This window comes from Lygodium microphyllum, chromosome 19 (assembly GCF_053477565.2).
Source record: "Lygodium microphyllum isolate KBCC chromosome 19, Lygodium_microphyllum_v1.1.10, whole genome shotgun sequence".
Classification (NCBI taxonomy): Eukaryota; Viridiplantae; Streptophyta; class Polypodiopsida; order Schizaeales; family Lygodiaceae; genus Lygodium; species Lygodium microphyllum.
In genome coordinates this window covers 97,498,371-97,516,712 of record NC_141153.1, presented here as the reverse complement: position 1 = coordinate 97,516,712, position 18,342 = coordinate 97,498,371, and the positions used below count along the sequence as shown (strand labels likewise).

At 44.3% G+C, this 18,342-nt stretch overlaps 1 protein-coding gene across 7 annotated transcripts in view; it reads right to left on the bottom strand.

The window, feature by feature from the left end:
• LOC148020181 (uncharacterized) overlaps positions 1-18,342 on the bottom strand; it is a 48,119-nt gene that overhangs the window by 5,535 nt on the left and 24,242 nt on the right. For 3 of the 7 annotated variants that reach the window (XM_087700479.1, XM_087700485.1, XM_087700484.1), the window contains 3 exons: positions 14,655-14,769; positions 14,403-14,479; positions 14,171-14,289 (listed from right to left, as the gene is read on the bottom strand). In XM_087700479.1, the coding sequence (XP_087556605.1) occupies positions 14,171-14,289; positions 14,403-14,479; positions 14,655-14,769 (311 nt within the window). The remainder of the gene's footprint in view (positions 1-14,170; positions 14,290-14,402; positions 14,480-14,654; positions 14,770-18,342) is intronic. The other 4 variants (XM_087700480.1, XM_087700486.1, XM_087700482.1 and 1 more) reach the window with 3 other exon arrangements.

Sequence of the window (18,342 nt, the reverse complement as noted above, 5' to 3'; positions counted from 1 at the left end):
CTGAAAATGCAAGTTGTTGGTCTAAAAAACACATGCCTGATCAGTAGGGGGAAGAAAGACCTAAAATCAACAGAAAAATCACAACAAGAACCTAGATCCTACAATTTGATACCATGTCAAAAGTGGTGCAGCAATGAAAGTATAGACAAGTGCTGAAATAAACTGCTGAACACAAGACAGAAGAGAAAGGAAACAAAAGAACATTCCAAAAGAAGAGAACTCAGAGATATGCCTGAGAAATGGAATCCATATGTACCAAACACAAGAATGACACGTACAGCAATGAGTCACTAGCTATGTGGGCACTGGCACTAGCTCCTCTCTCCAACAAGAAGAACGCTTGAAGAATGATGATGACTACATGAGAGGAGGAGGAGCCAAAACTAAACAGGACAAAAATATGGGAGCAATAAATGCTAGTTGGCCAATGCTGGCCGACTGGCAGCAATAAATGCCAATCTACATGCAAAATGCCCATAGAAAAATGCTTAAAATACAGATAAAAATGCCCAACCCATCTGGGATGGACAAACTCACTCATGAGCTGACAAATACTCTACTAACACAGTGTGCCTTAATTAACTATTTAAAGGCATCAAAGTGCTGGCAATATCTATCCTAATTCCTAGATCTAAGACAAGCATTGCCTTGCCTTGAAATTGCTATCTACAGCATTCTATTACAATTGTTGAAGCTGCCTAAAGCCTCCCTAATGTCAAACATCATGATTTGCCATGACCATCATTTGGAAGATTTCTATATTCCTTCCCTCAATCAAGCAAGGCTTCCAATGCTTTTTCTTTGCTAGAAAAAGCCCTCTCCATCATTATTTTTGCCAGGCAAAGCCGTATTAGGTCCCTCCTAGACTTTCATTCTACCAGGCAAAGCAATTTTGGACCAGCTTTAGCCATCCCAGACTGATAATTCACCATAGATCTGTTGCAACATTTGTCTAGAAGCTGATCACAGCATCTTCAGTTGTTTGAAACTGTATTCTAGGCCAACTTTTGGGATCTAAGATCTTAAGGTATCTCCAAAAGAGGAAACTGGTCCATTGAGGACAAGGCCAACCAAAAGAGAGTTTCTTCATTAGATCCTCATCTTTTCCCTTGTATGCATTGTTGAAAATTTCAACACAACCCTGTTGAGCTAAAACACGCTGTCGTGATGTTATGAGGACACAGTGTGAAAAAGTATGGAATGCATCATCATCCGACTTCTTTATTAATCTAGAGAGTCAATGTGATCTGAGCCATTAGTACTAGTGTGAGTTGCATGGATTATCCGAAAATACTAGATTTTTGGATAATTTTAGCCTATTTTTTATATTATTTACTATAAAATCCGAAAAAGTTAGAAAAAAGCTTCTAGATTAGAATGGCATGCAAAAAGCTATTTGCTTTTTCAGCCAATTGGGGGATATTCACAAGAGGGACAGATTGATGAAATCACGCGCGTCGCGATCGCGGTAAGGCATCCTGGGGTTTTGCCCCCCTTTCGGAGCCAACAGAGCCATCAAACTTGGGTTCCGAGCAGCAGAGAAGGAGCTGTAATTTTTATGCACTTTTTGTTCTACAAAGAAGCTCCAGGAGATCTAATGCCTAGAGATTGCTTCTGAGTAATGCAAAGATTCCAGGTCTTTCAATACATATTGATTCAATTCATTATGATTTGTCTTTGTAGTGTTTACCACTTGGGTATTCTCTAACTTATCTTCCATCTCCTATCTCTACTTCCTTCTACTTCTAATCCCCGGTGGATTCGACCTTTCGACAAAAACCCCTCCGACATTGGTGAACCCGACGTGAAAGGTCGTCAGAAGAAGGAAAGACAAGACGGGAGAAACTTCGAATACATTCTCCAGTGATGTTTTGCAACAGTTGGTGCAAAATATGAATATGCTTATGCAAGTACAACAACAACAACAGGTGATGCAAGCTTCAGCTCAAACAGAAAGTGTTGTGATGAATGCTTTGCAAGCAGTTGAGCATGAGGTGAAGTTATTCAATGGCAAGAACGTATATACATATGTATATACCTATGCTCAGAAGATGGAATTCTTTGGGGTGGCTCAATCTGCATGGAGCCGGTATTTTGTACGTGTTACTGTTCATGAACTGAAAGCACGGATTACTGAATTATACTTACAGGATGCAGACTGAGTAGCCTTCAAGAAGACACTCAGGGAAGAATTTTACATTGAGGACACCAGTTTGATTATGCACAAGACTTTTCAAGAGTGGGTTTTACAACCCAATAAGGGTCTTGTGGCTGTTAGCCTGCTCTCTTTTCAGTCTGTCATCTCCTGGTTGTGAGCTCCTGTCAGAGTCTGGCAGGAGACAGAGGAGCTCTGTCAGTTTTGTGTTTGCTGATTTTGTTTGCATTCCCTTCCTCAGCCCAAAATGGGCCTTTTTGTGTGCAGTCGGCCCTTATTTGGGCACGTCGGCCAGTTTTGCTGGTTTGGGGCTATTTATAGCAGCCCCCCAGTCATTCTCTCACACTCTTCTGCAGATTCAGCACACACTTCCTCCTCTCCCACTCCGGCATTGGTGCTGCCATTGCTTCCAGTCTTTTCTGGTGCCCTCACTGACGCTCCGGGCTACGTGCAGGGACTGATCAGTCCACTTTGGTGTATTCAGCATTTCATTTCAGTCAGTGCAGATTTTCTTCCTTCATTTTCTGCTTTCTCTCTCCTCCTCTGTGTTCGTGTTCTTCTTCCGTTGCGCACTCTCACATGGTATCATCGCCTGACTGAGAGCACGGAGGACCTAACCTTGTGGAGAGATACCTCACCCCTCTTCTGCTGCTGTCGCCTCATCTCCAACTGCCCAAGCGGCCCCTCCAGGTGGCCATTCTTCTTGCGTTTGCTGCAGACGCCTCCTCCAGAGGCTGCCACGTCATCAAACGACCCCTCCTGCTTGCGTTTACCATCAGGCGGCCTGCGGCCTCTCCTTCAGCTGGGCGACACATCATCAAGCTGCATTTTCCTAATCTGGTGGTCGTTTTCACTCCTGGTGGCTCATCTCCTGCTGGCGACCCATCCCAGGCTGCGTTTTGGTGCTGGCGGTTTCTGTTCTGGTGATCTTCATCAGCTACCTTTGCATTTTGCAGCTCCAGGTGTTTGTAGGCTATCACAGCCTGCGTTTTGGTGGTTGGTGACCATACTGTTGGTCATACTTCGGCTTCGGCACAGTTTTCTTTGGTGTTTGGTATTTTGCAGATTGGAAGATGTCTTACCAGTTTTCAAGCTTTGACGATTCAGAGGATGAGCTCCTTTCTCATCATTCCTCTGAGCGGAGGCGGGATTTTCAGGAGTTTCGACGTCGGGAGGAGACTCCTCGCACTCGTCCCTCTTCAGTCCATGCATCTCAGAGGGTTCCATCTACTGTGAAGGTACCTTCCGTGAAGACTGCTTCAGATGTGCGGATGCCTTCCTTGATTCCCTCTATTCAGGTGCCGATTCTCCCTTCCTTTTCGAAGGAAGATAAGTTGGATGGTTCCAACTACTCCCTCTGGTCGTGCAAGGTAGAGTGCATCCTCGATACATTCGACCTATGGGAGCTTGTTTCTTCGCCCATCAACCGTCCCCCGTGGATTCGTCAGATGGAGCCTCTATGGACCGTGCAGCCTTGTGGGATAGGCTCAACTCTCGAGCCCGTTCCTTTCTTTTTATGAGTTTACATGATTCGGTTCTTGTACATGTTCACAGGTTAAAGACTGCGGCCGAAGTGTGGAAGAAGCTTGCGTCTTTGTATCAGCACAAGACGTTTGCCCACAAGATTTCCTTGGAGAAGAAGTTGCGGATGCTCAGTCTTGATGATTCTTCTTCCATGAAGGAGCACATCACAAAGATGGAGGACATGCGAGGCAAGCTAGCCTCTCTTGGTCGTGTGATATCATCCGAGAATATGGCGATGATTCTGTTGACTCAGCTGCCATCACCCCGCTATGATGTCTTCTACACCAGCCTCATCACCTCGAGGACCCGCGAGAAACTCCTATGGAAGGAACTTTCCCCGCTTGTCTTGGAGCATGACGAGCGACTCAAAGAGGTGGGTGCCAGTGGCTCCACCAAGGCTTTTACTGCAGGTACAGGTGGCGGCAAGAAGAAGAAGCAACAGAAGGAGAAGGCTAAGGACAAGAAGGAGGAGGACAAGAAGGATGCGAAGGAGAAGAAGCCCAAGTGCCCCCACTGTGGAAAGGGTACTCATCCCGAGGAGAAGTGTTGGCAGAAGTACCTCCATTTGAAGCCCAAGGAGAAGGACTTGAAGGCGGCTCCCGCCACGACAAAGTCTACGTTTGTGCATGTCTTTGTTGAGGAGGATACAACCCTAGCTTCTACCACTCAGGAGAAGCCTTGGCTTGTGGACAGCGGAGCATCTTCACATATGACCTTCAGACAGGATTGGCTTCAGGATCTTCGTTCCAGAGGGGGCACTGTCACCACTGGAGACACAAACAACTTCCAAAGTTCGTGGCGTTCGAGCTGATCACGGTGGCGAGTTCACTTCTCACCTTGTCTCTTAGTTTTGCAGGGATCACGGCATTCGGGTGGAGTATTTCCATCCGAACACACCATCAGAGAATGGTGTGGTGGAGCGTGTGAATCGGACCATGGTGGAGATGGCCCGATCTATGCTAGAGCATAGGAGTCTTCCTCATTTCCTTTGGGGTGAGGCGGTGGCTACAGCGGTGCATATTCGCAACCGCTCTCTGACTTCGGCTTTACAGGACATGACTCCTTTTGAGGCTTTCTTTGGGAAGAAGCCTTCCGTGTCCCACTTTCGCATCTTTGGGTGCGATGCTTTTGTCCATGTGGACAAGAAGAAGAGGAAGACGAAACTCGACTCTAAGTCGAGACAGCTTATCTTCGTGGGCTATAGCACGACCACGAAGGGATATCGGCTCTACGACCCGACGACACGGAAGATTGAGATGAGCAGGGATGTGATCTTTGATGAGGCTTCGGCCTCCGAGGATCCGATTGATGGTTCTATTACAGGTGCTTCTTCGACATCGACGGACCACCCCCCACCTTCTCTTCCTTCCAGGATACCTCTTAGCACCCCTCCTTCGTCATCGCCCCCTCCCCCTCCCCTTCCTCCTTCTACTACGGCTTCCCCTCCCCCTTTGGCGGATATGACTCCTTCTTCTACGAGTTCTTCCACCCCTTCAACCTCCCCTCAAGAGTCTTCTCGGGATACCCAGCCATCTGATGGGGAGCTTTCTTTAGATGAGGAGGATCTCCCTTCACTTGGTGAGGGGGAGTCCCTCTCAGACACAGGTGCTTTGCAGGTTCTGGAGACTACTCGGTCTCCCTCGCAGCAGGAGGAGTCTCTTAGGATTTCTTTATGGTATCGCCGGCTCATATAGGATTCAGGTGTTACTCACTTTCCTGCTTCTTCTACAGGTCCACGCAGATCAGCCCACTTACAGGCCCAACGGGATAGTTCACTATGTGTAAACTATGCTCTTATGTCTCAGATTCTTCAGGATTCCGAGCCTTCCACTGTGGAGGAGGCTCTTGCACAGGATATTTGGAGATAGGCTATGCAGGCAGAGCTCGATTCCATCGAGCGGAACCATACTTGGGAGCTTGTACCGCGTCCCAAGAAACGGAAGGTGATAGGTGTGAAATGGGTCTTTAAGACCAAGTATCTTGCAGATGGCTCCTTGGACAAGCATAAGGCTAGGCTTGTTGCCAAGGGTTTTGCACAGCGAGCAGGATTGGACTACTTCGAGACTTTTGCTCCTACAGCTCGGATGTCTACCATTCGAGTTCTTTTGGCTCTTGCAGCTCACCACCGTTGGCTTGTTTATCAGATGGACGTCAAGTCAGCCTTTCTGAATGGCGTCCTTGAGGAGGAGATCTATGTTTCACAACCTCCTTGTTTTCTTGTGCAGGGGAAGGAGGATTATGTCTACAGGCTGCGGAAGGCCCTTTATGGCCTGAAGCAGGCTCCTCGTGCTTGGTACCAGAGAATTGACCGCTTCTTTCTACAGAGTGGTTTTCAGCGCTCCGATCATGATCCCAACCTCTACTTTCGGGTTGTGGGTTCTCTTTGTGTTTTCCTTATTTTGTATGTCGATGATCTTATCATTACAGGGAGCGACACTCAGCAGGTGGAGCATACTCGGTCCATTCTTCGGCAGGAGTTCGACATGACGGATCTAGGGATCCTTCACTTCTTTCTAGGACTGGAGATCTATCAGATGGCACAGGGCATCTTTATCTCGCAGCACAGGTACATCTCCGAGCTTCTTTCGGAGTTTGATATGGTCGCGTGTCGGCCTATTTCTTGCCCCATGGACCCTGAGTCCAAGCTTTTGGCAGATGGAGTCCCCCTTACAGATGCCACTCGTTACAGGTGCCTTGTAGGCTCTCTCATCTGGCTGATTCACACTCGGCCGGATATCTCTTTTGTGGTGGCTTTGTTATCTTCTTTTATGAAGACTCCTACACAAGATCACTGGTGGGCAGCTTTGCGTGTTCTTCGGTATTTACAGGGGACTCGATCCTACGGGATCATGTATGGAGATGGGATCACCCTTTCTAGATGGAGTGATTCTGATTGGGCAGGTGATGTGGATTCAAGAAGATCCACTACACGTTATGCTTTCACCCTTGGATCCGGTGCTGTCTCTTGGAGCAGCAAGAAGCAGCCTACTGTGGCACTTTCTTCTACAGAGGCTGGGTTCGTGCCCTATGTTCGACCGCTATGGAGGCAGTTTGGCTCCGTCGCTTGCTGGCGGAGATTGGCTTTTCCCATACAGGATCTACGAAGGTATAGAACACGAATGTACTTGTGGAAGAAAAACGAAAAAGAGATGAAGATATTGCAAGGACATCTAAAAGAATGACAAAAAGAAGCGTGGATCAGTCTAAAGCTGCAAATTAGCCACCTCCCGAGCATGTTATGGAAGAGGTCAGTCAGGAGCAAAAACAGGATAACAAACAAGAGGGCAAAAAGAAGAGCAAGCAGCCATGATATAAGTTGCAATCTGACATTGAGACAGCCACAGATCTTAAGAAGGTTCTTGAAGAACGGATCTTAAACAGTCGGGTGGAATTTACCTTGGGAGAGGTGCTTGGCATTGCCAAGCGAGAATTTCATGATGAGATCATTGACATTATTAAAAGGAAGCGTCAGTTTCTTGATGATACCACTAGTGCATTGCTGCAATTTAAAGAGAAAACTGGTTTGTTGGGTATTCGGGCTGAATATGAACATGAAGTAAGTACAAGATTGTCTATGCAAGATGCTACTAATCAATGGGCAGCATGTGAAAAAGATAAGAAAGTGGCTGAAAATGCATTGTCTTATAGCAATATGCATGGTGGGGTAAGGCAAATGCAACAATATGGAGAAAAGACTCTAGGATTTATTCCTCAAAGTCACTACACAAGAAATCATTGGGCTAGAGCTACCACTGAAACGGTAGTGAAAATAGGGGAGTGTGAAACTCCTTGTGTTGCTTTACTTGACCATGGGTCTGAGATAAACATCATTGAGTGGGGATTGTATAAAAATGGTGCATGGCCTGTAGACACTGATCATGGTTGGCCAATGAGAGCTGCAAATAATTCTTCAGGGGAGCTCTATGCTGCATGTCCTAATGTAAAAGTGGCGATTGGTGATGTACAGGAAGAGCAACACTTCTTTGTGCAAGATAATTCCTCATATGTAGTGATTTTGGGACAGCCCTATATTACAGGTGTGCGTATGGAAACAAAGGTGCTTGATGATGGTTCTGCTTAGGCAAGAGTCAGAAGCAAGGATGGGAGAAAAGCAGTCCAATTTCTTACTGTTTGTGTTAATCATCTTAGAAATCGAGATATGCTTCGAGAGTCTCCTTTGGTTCCAAATGCAAGGAAATTCAAAGACCTGGATTTTCATTAAGCACTATTGTAATGCGGGGCTACAGTAGTGTTGTTCAGTGGGTGTACTCGCCTCTTGATGAAATGAAGCATGTATTTACTATTGGTAATTCTCAGTTTACAGCAAACAATTCATGTTGGTTTAAGCCTATGGAAGCTATGTATAGAGCTGAACGCATATCTATGAAATGGGCTACTAAGAAACTGAGAGCATTGGGGTTGTTAGCTGAAAATGATGGCATTTCAGACATCTTTTATGGGCTGAATATTACTGACACTATGGCTGAAATTTCAGCAACTATACATGCAGAAAATGAGACTAAAAATAGAGTGTTGTCAGTATGTTCTTTGGATATGTATGATGTTATAGCATTGTTTGCTCAGCAGGAAGGATTACAATGGGCTGAAGCACTTATGGAGACAAAGTATAAGACAGTTGACAAAAAGGTGAAACCAATTGCTTTGCCACTTCCACGAGAGAGTGAGGGTACGTATGAAAAAGTGTCAAGGCAGCCAAGCTTACGGGATCCTAAAGATATAGGTCATCAGTTTACATCTGAAACATTACAAGAATTGAAAGTTGGTGCAGAAGGGTTTCTTTTGCCTGCTGAGAGAGACTGTTTTATGCGGATGTTGGCTAGACATGGGAAGACATTTGCATTTCAGCCAAGTGAAATAGGTTGTGTAGATCCAAATGTTGTCTCTCCTATGGTCATATTTACTGTGCCACATGTACCATGGAACTTAAGGCCTATTCCAGTGCCTAAAGCTTACTCGCCAAAGCTGATGGATTTGCTAAATGAAAAGATTCGCATGAAGATCTTGGATCCTTCTTCAACCCCGTACTCAAATCGTTGGTTTACTGTGCCCAAAAGAATGGGGCTTTGAGATTTATTCAAGACATGCAACCGGTCAATAAAGTGACCATAAGAAATGTGGGTGCAGGTCCTGTGGTTGATGAATTTGCAGAGGCTTTTGCAGGCAGAGCGATCTATTCTTTGGGTGATCTTTACTCGAGTTATGATCAGTTTCAGCTGGCAATTGAAAGCAGGGATATCACAACCATGAAGACTCCTTTGGGGTTAGTACGGATGTGTACTCTCCCACAGGGTGCAACAAACTCAGTGGCACACATGACAAATGCTATGAATAGGGTACTCAGGGATTTTATACCACAATTGACTATGCCCTTCTTGGATGATGTTCCAATCAAAGGGTGTGCAGTGGATAAAAAGAATGAAGAGATGGATGCTCATGGATGCAGACAGTTTGTTGCAAATCATATTGTGGACTGTGAGAGGATTTTGACACGTCTAGAAGAGGTGCATTTAACTCTTTCTGGACAAAAGTTTGTCTTTGGAGTTGAAGAGGTTTTGATTGTTGGGCATATGTGTGGGCCTTATGGGCGAAGGCCATCACCAGCAAAAATAGATGGGATTGATAGAATGCAAGATATATACACGAACGTATCAGAGGTGCGTAGATTCTTGGGTGCATGTGTGTTCTATTTGATATGGATTCCTCACTTTGCACATGTAGCCGATGCTCTTTATCAGCTTCTAAGGAAAGGTTAGAAATTTCATTGGGAAAGGAAGCATCAGAAAGCAATGAAGAAATTGAAGCAACTCTTAAAATCTGCTCCTACATTGAGAAAGGTTGACTATTCACATGGAAAGTCTATCATTATTACTGTTGATACAAGCCCAATCGGGATTGGATGGGCAATTGGGCAAGATGATGAGGAATGACAAAGATATGCAATTCGCTTTGGTGCAAAAGTATTGACTGAACGACAGAGAAGATATCCACAGGTAAAAAGAGAATTATGGAGAATTGTGACAGCCCTTAAATGTGATAAGGAGTATTTTATGGGTGCTCATGTAGTCATTGAGACTGATTGTTTGCTGGTATTGGATATGATTACTAGTTGTGCCACCCCAGACATTGCTATGCTCCGGTGGATTGCATACATCAAATCTTTGAACCCTGAATTTTAGCATATTGCAAGAAGAGATAACCCAATGGCAGACATGTTATCTCGAGCATGCTATGAGAATGAAGATGGGATGATGGATGAGAAGGAAGAAGATGACTTTCTTATGGCTGAAAATGATGTTGCAAGAGTGAATTTAGCAATGCAAGGTGTTGCTACAGCATTAACAAAAGCTTGGACAACAAAGAGAAGACACTTTAGATGTTTTGCATCTTGTGTAGAAGTGTTTCTGGAAGACAAATATGCAGGAGAGTGGCTGAGAATTGGTCAATATCTCAGTACATTAACAAAGAGAGATGAATGGTCAGATGAGGAGTTTAAGAAGATCAAGAGGAAAGCCTATGGATTTTTCTTAAAAGATGGATACTTATGGAAACATGCTAAAAAGAAACAGGGTATGCCATTGCGAGTTTTGGGTGATAGAGCTTCACAAGTAATTGTTATGCAAGAATTTCATGAAAGCTTATGGGCTGGTCATAGAGGTGTTTGGGGTACTTTTGCAAAGATTAAAGAAATATATTGGTAGCAGGGTATGTATAAGGATGTTGCTCACTTTGTGGAAACATGTACGACATGTCAAATGTATTCATCTGTGAGACATCGAGATGGATTGCAACCCACATATCCATTGTCTCTTCATTTTAAGTGGGTGGTGGATTTGGTCACAATGCCTACAGGTCTTTGGCAAATGAGGTATCTTATGCTTGCTCGTGAAGACTTGACTAATCAAGTGGAAGGGATAGCTTTACGTACTAAGACAACAAATGCCGTGTGTACTTTTCTCTTAGAAGAGATCTTTTGTCGGTATGGCTGTGTGGGAAAAATTACAGCAGATAAGGGTGAGTTGGATGCAGATGAAGCTCATGATTTCTTTGCACGGTTGGGAATAAAGCTTGCTTTAACTTTAGCCTATAACCCTGAAGGAAATGGAAAAAGTGACAGAGGTCACCCACCTATTGTGAAGGCATTCGCAAATATATGCCTGCAGAATTGATGTATGGTTAAAAACCTATCATGCCGATAGAAGAGATGACAGTCACATGGAGTGTGTTACCTTGGGAGGAGGAGTTGAATCGAGAGGAGTTGTTGGCCTTACACATTAGACAGTTGGAAAGAAAGACAGAAGACATAGAGACAGCAACTGCAAAGTTAAGGGCAGCAAGGATACAGAACAAGAAACGGTTTGACAAAAGACGTAGACTGAGACCAAGAACCATACAAGATGGGGATTGGGTATTGGTTTATGCTTATGCATTAAATGAGGTGGATGAAACAACCATCAAACTTCCGGTAGTAGAGAAAAAAATCAAATTATTCAAAAGGCGGGAATCTACTACCTATGAGTTGCCAGAATTGAAAGAAAATAGTGGTCCTAATACAGGGGCTAGCCAGCAAGATATGGAAGATGAAAAAGTAAAAGAATATGGTTGCAGAGGATAAGGAGGACTCAGAATCCGATGACAACTAGAATTTTGGCACATACCGAAGGATGTGCAGGTTTAAAGGGGGTGGATGTCATAATGTTATGAGGACACAGTGTGAAAAAGTATGGGATACATCATCATCCAACTTTTTTATTGATCTAGAGAGTCAATGTGATCTGAGCCATTAGTACTAGTGTGAGTTGCATGGATTATCTGAAAATACTAGATTTTTGGATAATTTTAGCCTATTTTTTATATTATTTACTGTAAAAATCCGAAAAAGTTAAAAAAAAACTTCTAGATTAGGATGGCGTGCAAAAAGCTAGTTGCTTTTTCAGCCAATTAGGGGATTTTCACAAGAGGGACAGATTGAGAAATCGCGCGCGTCGCGATCGCGGTAAACAGGCTGAAAACTGCAGATTAAACGAAAAGAAAAAGGAGTGATCTGGAAGATCCGTGACCTGGCATCCTGGAGTTTTACCCCCCTTTCAGAGCCCACGGAGCCAACGGAGCCATTAGATTTGGGTTCCAAGCAGCAGAGGAGCTGTAACTTTTATGCACGTTTTGTTCTACGAAAAAGCTCCAAGAGATCTAATACCTGGAGATTGCTTTTGAGTAGTGTGAAGATTCCAGGTTCTTTCAATACATATTGATTCAATTCATTGTGATTTGTCTTTGTAGTGTTTACCACTTGGATATTCTCTATCTTCTCTTCCATCTCCTATCTCTACTTCCTTCTACTTCTGATCCCCGGTGGTTTCCACAAAAACCCCTCCGACAACGCTTTCCACAAATTAGCATTTTTAAACAAGCCCAAAACACACTTAATTAATGAAAAACACAAATTTGGTGCACGGTTCGAGAGAGTTCAGTAGTGCCCCAAAACCCTAATTTTTTGGGACACTCCTCAACATCTATAAATAGACAAGCTGCCCACCATTCAGCCTCATCCTTTTGTGTAGGTTTCTTACTCTATCGTACAAATTTCAGCCATATCTAGCCCAAGGCGGCCTGTTTTCAGCCATCGCACTGCTATTTGAAAGTCTCCATTTGCTATAACCTATGTTTTCAGCATTTGGTGCTAGGCGACAAGCTATTGCCATCTCTCCCACCAGGCAACTACTACAATACCTGTATTTTTGCTATCCAACAAGCCATCTACATCAACAAACACCTCTCTTGTTGTCGCCTCAATTCCCTAACACTCTAGTGATCAGCGTTTGGTGTTTTCCACACTCCATCGGGTGGTCGCAGCACTTGGGATCTATCTTCAGTGGGTTTCACTCACTGACACCGCATTGCTTTGCCCTTGGGTACTCTGTACACTCTTACATTCATTTACAGCATGCATTCACTTCAGAGTTTCTTCTCTCTATGTTTGTCTCTGTGTTTGAGTTTTGAGTTTTTACGTTTTGTGTTTTGCATTTAGGGTTTAAGTTTTGCTTGTCTCTGTCTGAGTCTTTGTGTTCCAATCTTGGTCGTACATGCTGTGTTTCCTCAGTGCAAGCATATCTTCACAAGCCCTCCTAGCATTTTAATTCAAGAGAGCTATTTCTTTCATGCAGGGAGGTGGTTCCTTCCCATCTTGGTGCTATGTTTTAATGCCTCTTTCTGCAGCCTTACCTTTTGGTCCATGTGAGATAAGTAAAAGGTTTAAAAGTACTAATCAGCTATATGCAATCCCTTGCAAGTTATGTCTTTTCCTACTTAGCATTGTGAGTTTTTGTACTAACTCGGTTCTAAGATTTGAGTTGAGTGCTACATTTGCTATAGGAGCAAAAGAAGCCAGGTCCCCCAGATTTGTTATGCATTCCCTTGCATTGGCATCTCACTTTCAACGAGGTTTTGATGCCACATATGGAGGAGCAGATCACTGACATGAAAAGCACAATTTCAGAAGCAAGCAGCCCAAATAGAGACTCTGACTTTTCCATAGAATCCCCCAATAGGTATCTTCCTCAGCCTAGCCTCCAGGAGGAATAGAATGTTCTGAGTCTCCTGAAGCCACCTACCATCTCTAGTGCTTCTGACAGTTATTCCATCCAGATTTGGGTCTATGAGATTGATGACTCCTTCAAAATTCCTTCTTGGACAGCATTTTTCAATCCCATACTTTCCAACTTCAGGTGGCCAAAAGCTATTTGAGGGGTATGGTCTCCCTCATACATTGTTTGTATACTCCACAAATTTTTTAAAAGAGGAAAGACAACCTTAACTTTAGTCAACAAATGCAGAAAGGCCACCAGTCACCCAACCCTGACAACCTTAACTTCAGTCAACAAACACAGAAAGGCCACAAGTCACCCAACCCTGAGAAAGCCCAGGATATATGGCCTGCAAAAATAGAGGACTGTTGCCACTATATGTTAGAGCAACTCAATACAGCATATCCTAAAGAAAATGTACACAGATGACCAAAACATGATGAACAGGCAACAGAGTGGATAACCAAGACAAGTGGCTTAAAGATTGAAAGGAGGAACAAAATGAATTTGAATTTTCCTTCCTTTTTGTATGCATCTACTTCATCTTTTCAATGATCAAATAGGTTAAAACTTAATATATGTTTTGTCCATGGTACAATTACAAATGGAAAAGCTCAATTTTCTGCAAACATGATACAAGATACTTAAGAATGAATTCCAAAATGGCATAGATTTCAGAATACAGATAAGTGAAGAAATAAAATGGAGACTCAAAATATGGGTGCATGTACAAAAATGATGAGTGGAACTTATTTAACCTTCCTGTTCCTTAAGTTCCTCCTGTCCTGGGTCCAGCCTATGGTATTATGCCTTCGATCAAGGTGCGACAGGGAACTAAAGTAAACAGTTATGATTAATGTTTGCATAAGGTAGACACAATGGATACTACCAGTGCCATTTGTGAAGCTGAAAAACTCCCCAAGGCTCCTTAAAGGATCTTCGGGAAGAGCTTGTCTTTTTGGTTGTTATTTCTATCATGGCCACCACAGCATACCCAAGTGCAATACGCTGCAATCTCACATGTTTAAGATTCTTATTGCTGCATCTCTGAGCTTTGAACTACAGCAGAACAATGTGTGCACACAGACTAAATTGCTGATAGAAAAACTAAGAATGCACACCTGAAGTATTCCACACCAACGAATTTTTGTCACATCAACTCCATAAGAAAGGTCATCAGTTCCATGAAAGTATCCCCCTGTTACAGCATTTCATTCGATGAAGTCTTAGCATTCAGAAGATACAACCATAAAAGTAATGGCACTTGCAAGTGATGCACTACATGCATATGCAAAGCACAAGGCTGTAGCCTATTTAAGGGAACTGAAGAATAAGGCAGGTGGAAGCTCGGAAGTTTCATCATTATACATTACCTTGCAAAATAAGACCCCAAAAGAGCAGCTTACCTTGCAAAATAAGACCCCAAAAGAGCAGCTTCAATGTACGAAAAACTACTTTTTTCACAGCAGTACCAGGGGCAGAGATTTTCTGATACCATTGCAAGTTCAGATTCTCTCTCTCTCTCTCTCTCTCTCTCTCTCTCTCTCTCTCTCTCTCTCTGTGGGTGTATGGGGGTGTGAGACTTCATGCATGGCCCAATTTTGTGCCGTTGGGATGCTAATCTACTGACCCAGGTTCAACTCTCACTTCTTATTCTTCAAATGACCATGTGGGGTGCAAGGGTTGAATTGCAGATGTTCTGGTCATCATGTAAAGAACCACTAGAGCAAACAAAGAAAAATGCAAAATGTAAGACAAGATGAGGAACATAGTCTAAAGACTGCTCAATCAGAATGCATAAATTTGAAGATGTATGGTACAAGGTGGAACCTCAAACCTCCATGTCTCAAGGAGCAAGGATCCATGTCTCAAGGATAGAAGACACCATGAACAACTTTGAAAGGGTGTCCTGCTCATGACGGGTCCTGGAATGCAGAAGCAGCAATCCACTGATGATGATGATCTTAAGAGCAGCAGTGAAGGGAGTATAATGCAGTCCTCCAGGCAATAGGATGTCAAAGGAGACTCAAGGAAGCAAAAAACGCAGGTATGCTAGCTGAGATGGCAGCTCCATGATCAGTCGCAGATAGAGGAACGATATGGCAGCAGTGAATGCAAACCACAGCAGTCCAAGAAGGGTGGCAACAGCTGGCAAACCTTTGGAAGGGCTGATGATGATGGCGACTGGGTGAGTGGCGCCTCCTTGTCAAAAGACAACGTACCAGCAAGACAGTAGGGTTTGCGGGGAGGAACACGGAGTGAACTCGGTAAACACTGAGAAGAGAAGAGAAGAGAGAAGAAACTCAGATGAATGGAATGATGATCTGAATCATGGAGTGAATGTGATACAAAGGAACAAGGGTGCCGTAGCACAAGGAAGATGATGAAGACAGCAATGAACCACAAACCGCAATGTCCTCCTAAAGGGGTGTGAGGGTAGTGGAGAGGCTGGAAAGAAGAGGTGACGGACTGAATGAATCAGCCGTCAAGGATGAGTGACAGAGGCAACCTATAAATAGGCAAGAGGCTGTCTAGGGTGGCGCCCGGAGGGAGGGCGCTGGCTGTCTAGGGTGGCGCCCCTCCATGGGCACCCAGCCCCTTTTTGGGGCTATCCACTGTGAAACCCTAAACGCAAAACACGAAACCCTAAACGCAAAACGCAAAATATAAAACTGTGGGTGAAGGGTTTCTCAACACCTCCGCTCAGGCCCAAAAAGGGAAACAAGAGAAGAGTGAGGTGGAGATGGAATGCCACATGCTGAAGAATGCTCATGCAGCAGGTGCCACTTGGACAATGTCCCTCGTGGGAAAATTGTTCACTTGCCCAAGTGCCCTAGTACAAAGATGATGAAAACATGCAATGCATATGAGGAATGTCGAACTTTGTGTGGTGCCGAGAATCATAAGGATATGCCCATACTAGATCTCAAGAGTTGGCCCCATATTGACCAAGTGACCAAGGCAAAAAGAAGAGGAGGAAGAAGATGTACACGATCCCTAAGATCCAAGATTTCCACCTGAAAGGTAACCTACAATAAAGAACAATAGATAGAGTGAACTAGAGAACCCGAAACTCAATCTCGGGAGAGAAGCCACTAGCTCCATGCATCCATGCAAGAAGGAATACGAAGGCCTCATCACCAAGTTGCCACTGAACCTCGAAGGCCTCGATCTAGGTAGATCCTCAAGATCCTGGGTATCAATAGGTGAGATGACCGTTGGAAGGAAGCCACCCCATCCAAGGGTAGAAGAAGAAGGTAAAAGGGCCTCCGCCACGGTGTGCGAAAAATTAAGCAGTAGGTGGGGACCCCCTTTGAAACTAGAGGAATAGGAGCCCCCTCTGAAGTCGCAGTAAATGTACATGCCCCCTCGGAGGGTAAAGAAAGATCATCCCCCTTTGAGGTAGATAGGAAATCCAAAAACTCATGGATCGCGGACTCCAAAATGTCTGAGAATGAAAGAAGTGCCACCGGTCATGCCGAAGAAGATATCTAGGGTGGTGAAGAACTCCCAGAGGTGGCCTCTCGAACTTGAGTAGGTGAGGGTGGAGAAGGGTGGGGCTCAGACTAAGCAATGAGTGGGCAACAGTCGCTACTTCTCAATGGAGCAGACCGGGAAGCCGAAGAAGAGAAAGAAGTCGAGCAGCCACTATCTCTCGAAGGAGCGGACTGACGAGGAGACCGTATCAAACAATCATTGTCTCTTGATGGAGTAGACTGCAGAACCACGGGCCGTGGTAGCCACTATGCTCGAAAATAGATGGGAGAAGACTGGCGCTGGCATTGCGACGATCTCCAAGAGGTCATAGCGCCAATCGATCCTCCATGTGCTCGAAAGGACTTAGTGCGCATCGGATGCGTCTTATTGCCTTGAGCATAGTACTCTGATAGCCGATGCAGAACGATCTCTGTGGCCAAGAAAGGAGAGGTGGCAAAGGTAATGCCGGGTGGAAGACGCATATACTCCAGGAGGGTAGGGAGCAAAGGCCTAGATAATAGGATGGACCATGGTTTACATGGTTTTAGCATGGATAGGCTATACCACCCTTTCAATATTGATGCATTGCCTCTCACTCTAAGTCATTCAAAGATCAGCATGATCAATAGACAAAGGTCTTGTTCAATTGGAGACTAGGAGAATATGGCTAACACCACTACATGAGATGGGAACAAAGATGGCTCTCTATCAAGAGCATTTTCTCCACACCATTGAGGATGGATCTGTCATACCTCCGAGATACATTGATATTCACCTATCACAGGGATTAGATATGCTATTACTCATATGCACTCTTCACACCAACTGGAGAGCGAAACCGGTAAATATACATCCATATCCCCAAAGAAGCGTATATGTTAGATCTGCCAGCAAGACCAAAGACAAAGGAGCATTACATCTACCATTGCTCAGCATACTATGAGATTCGAGGGCACTTCTATTGTCTATTCAGCGATGGGTGGTTTTGGAACACTATCGAGAGTCATGGTCAGAGATGCCTCAACCTTTTTCTCCTAGAGATGTGAGGATTGAAAGGGACCATCCTCAAAGGTAGAGCACCAGTTTGTCAAGGACCCATACAAAGATATCTCACTGATTTCTTTAGGAGAAGCACCAAGATGGCCTTGGACCAATCTCGGTCTACATTTGAGAGGAGTTAGCAATTGTGTCATGAAAAGTCATCTCTTGCGTGTGAGCCTCGATCTAAGTCAAATGGGGACATTAGGAGCTCTGACATTCAGTCTCTCATGTGTTTTGACGAAGGAGGCAGCTCTAGTTAGAGTATGCATTTCTTTTTTACTCGGATCTAGGAGTGTTCACACTGGCTAGTTAATTTCCAGCTCAATGCATTTCTTTTTCAATGATCTTGGACTGCATTCATGTGCCAAGATGGGATGACCAGCATTTATGATGTTGATCAGCATTTTCTTGATTATTTCACTCATGATGACCAATCAACCAGCATATCTATGGGCTACAGGAGCAGGTCAGCCAGATTTGGCTGATTTTGGCTATTTACAGCCAGCCTCCCCACTTGGCAAATCATTCACAAATTTATCCTTT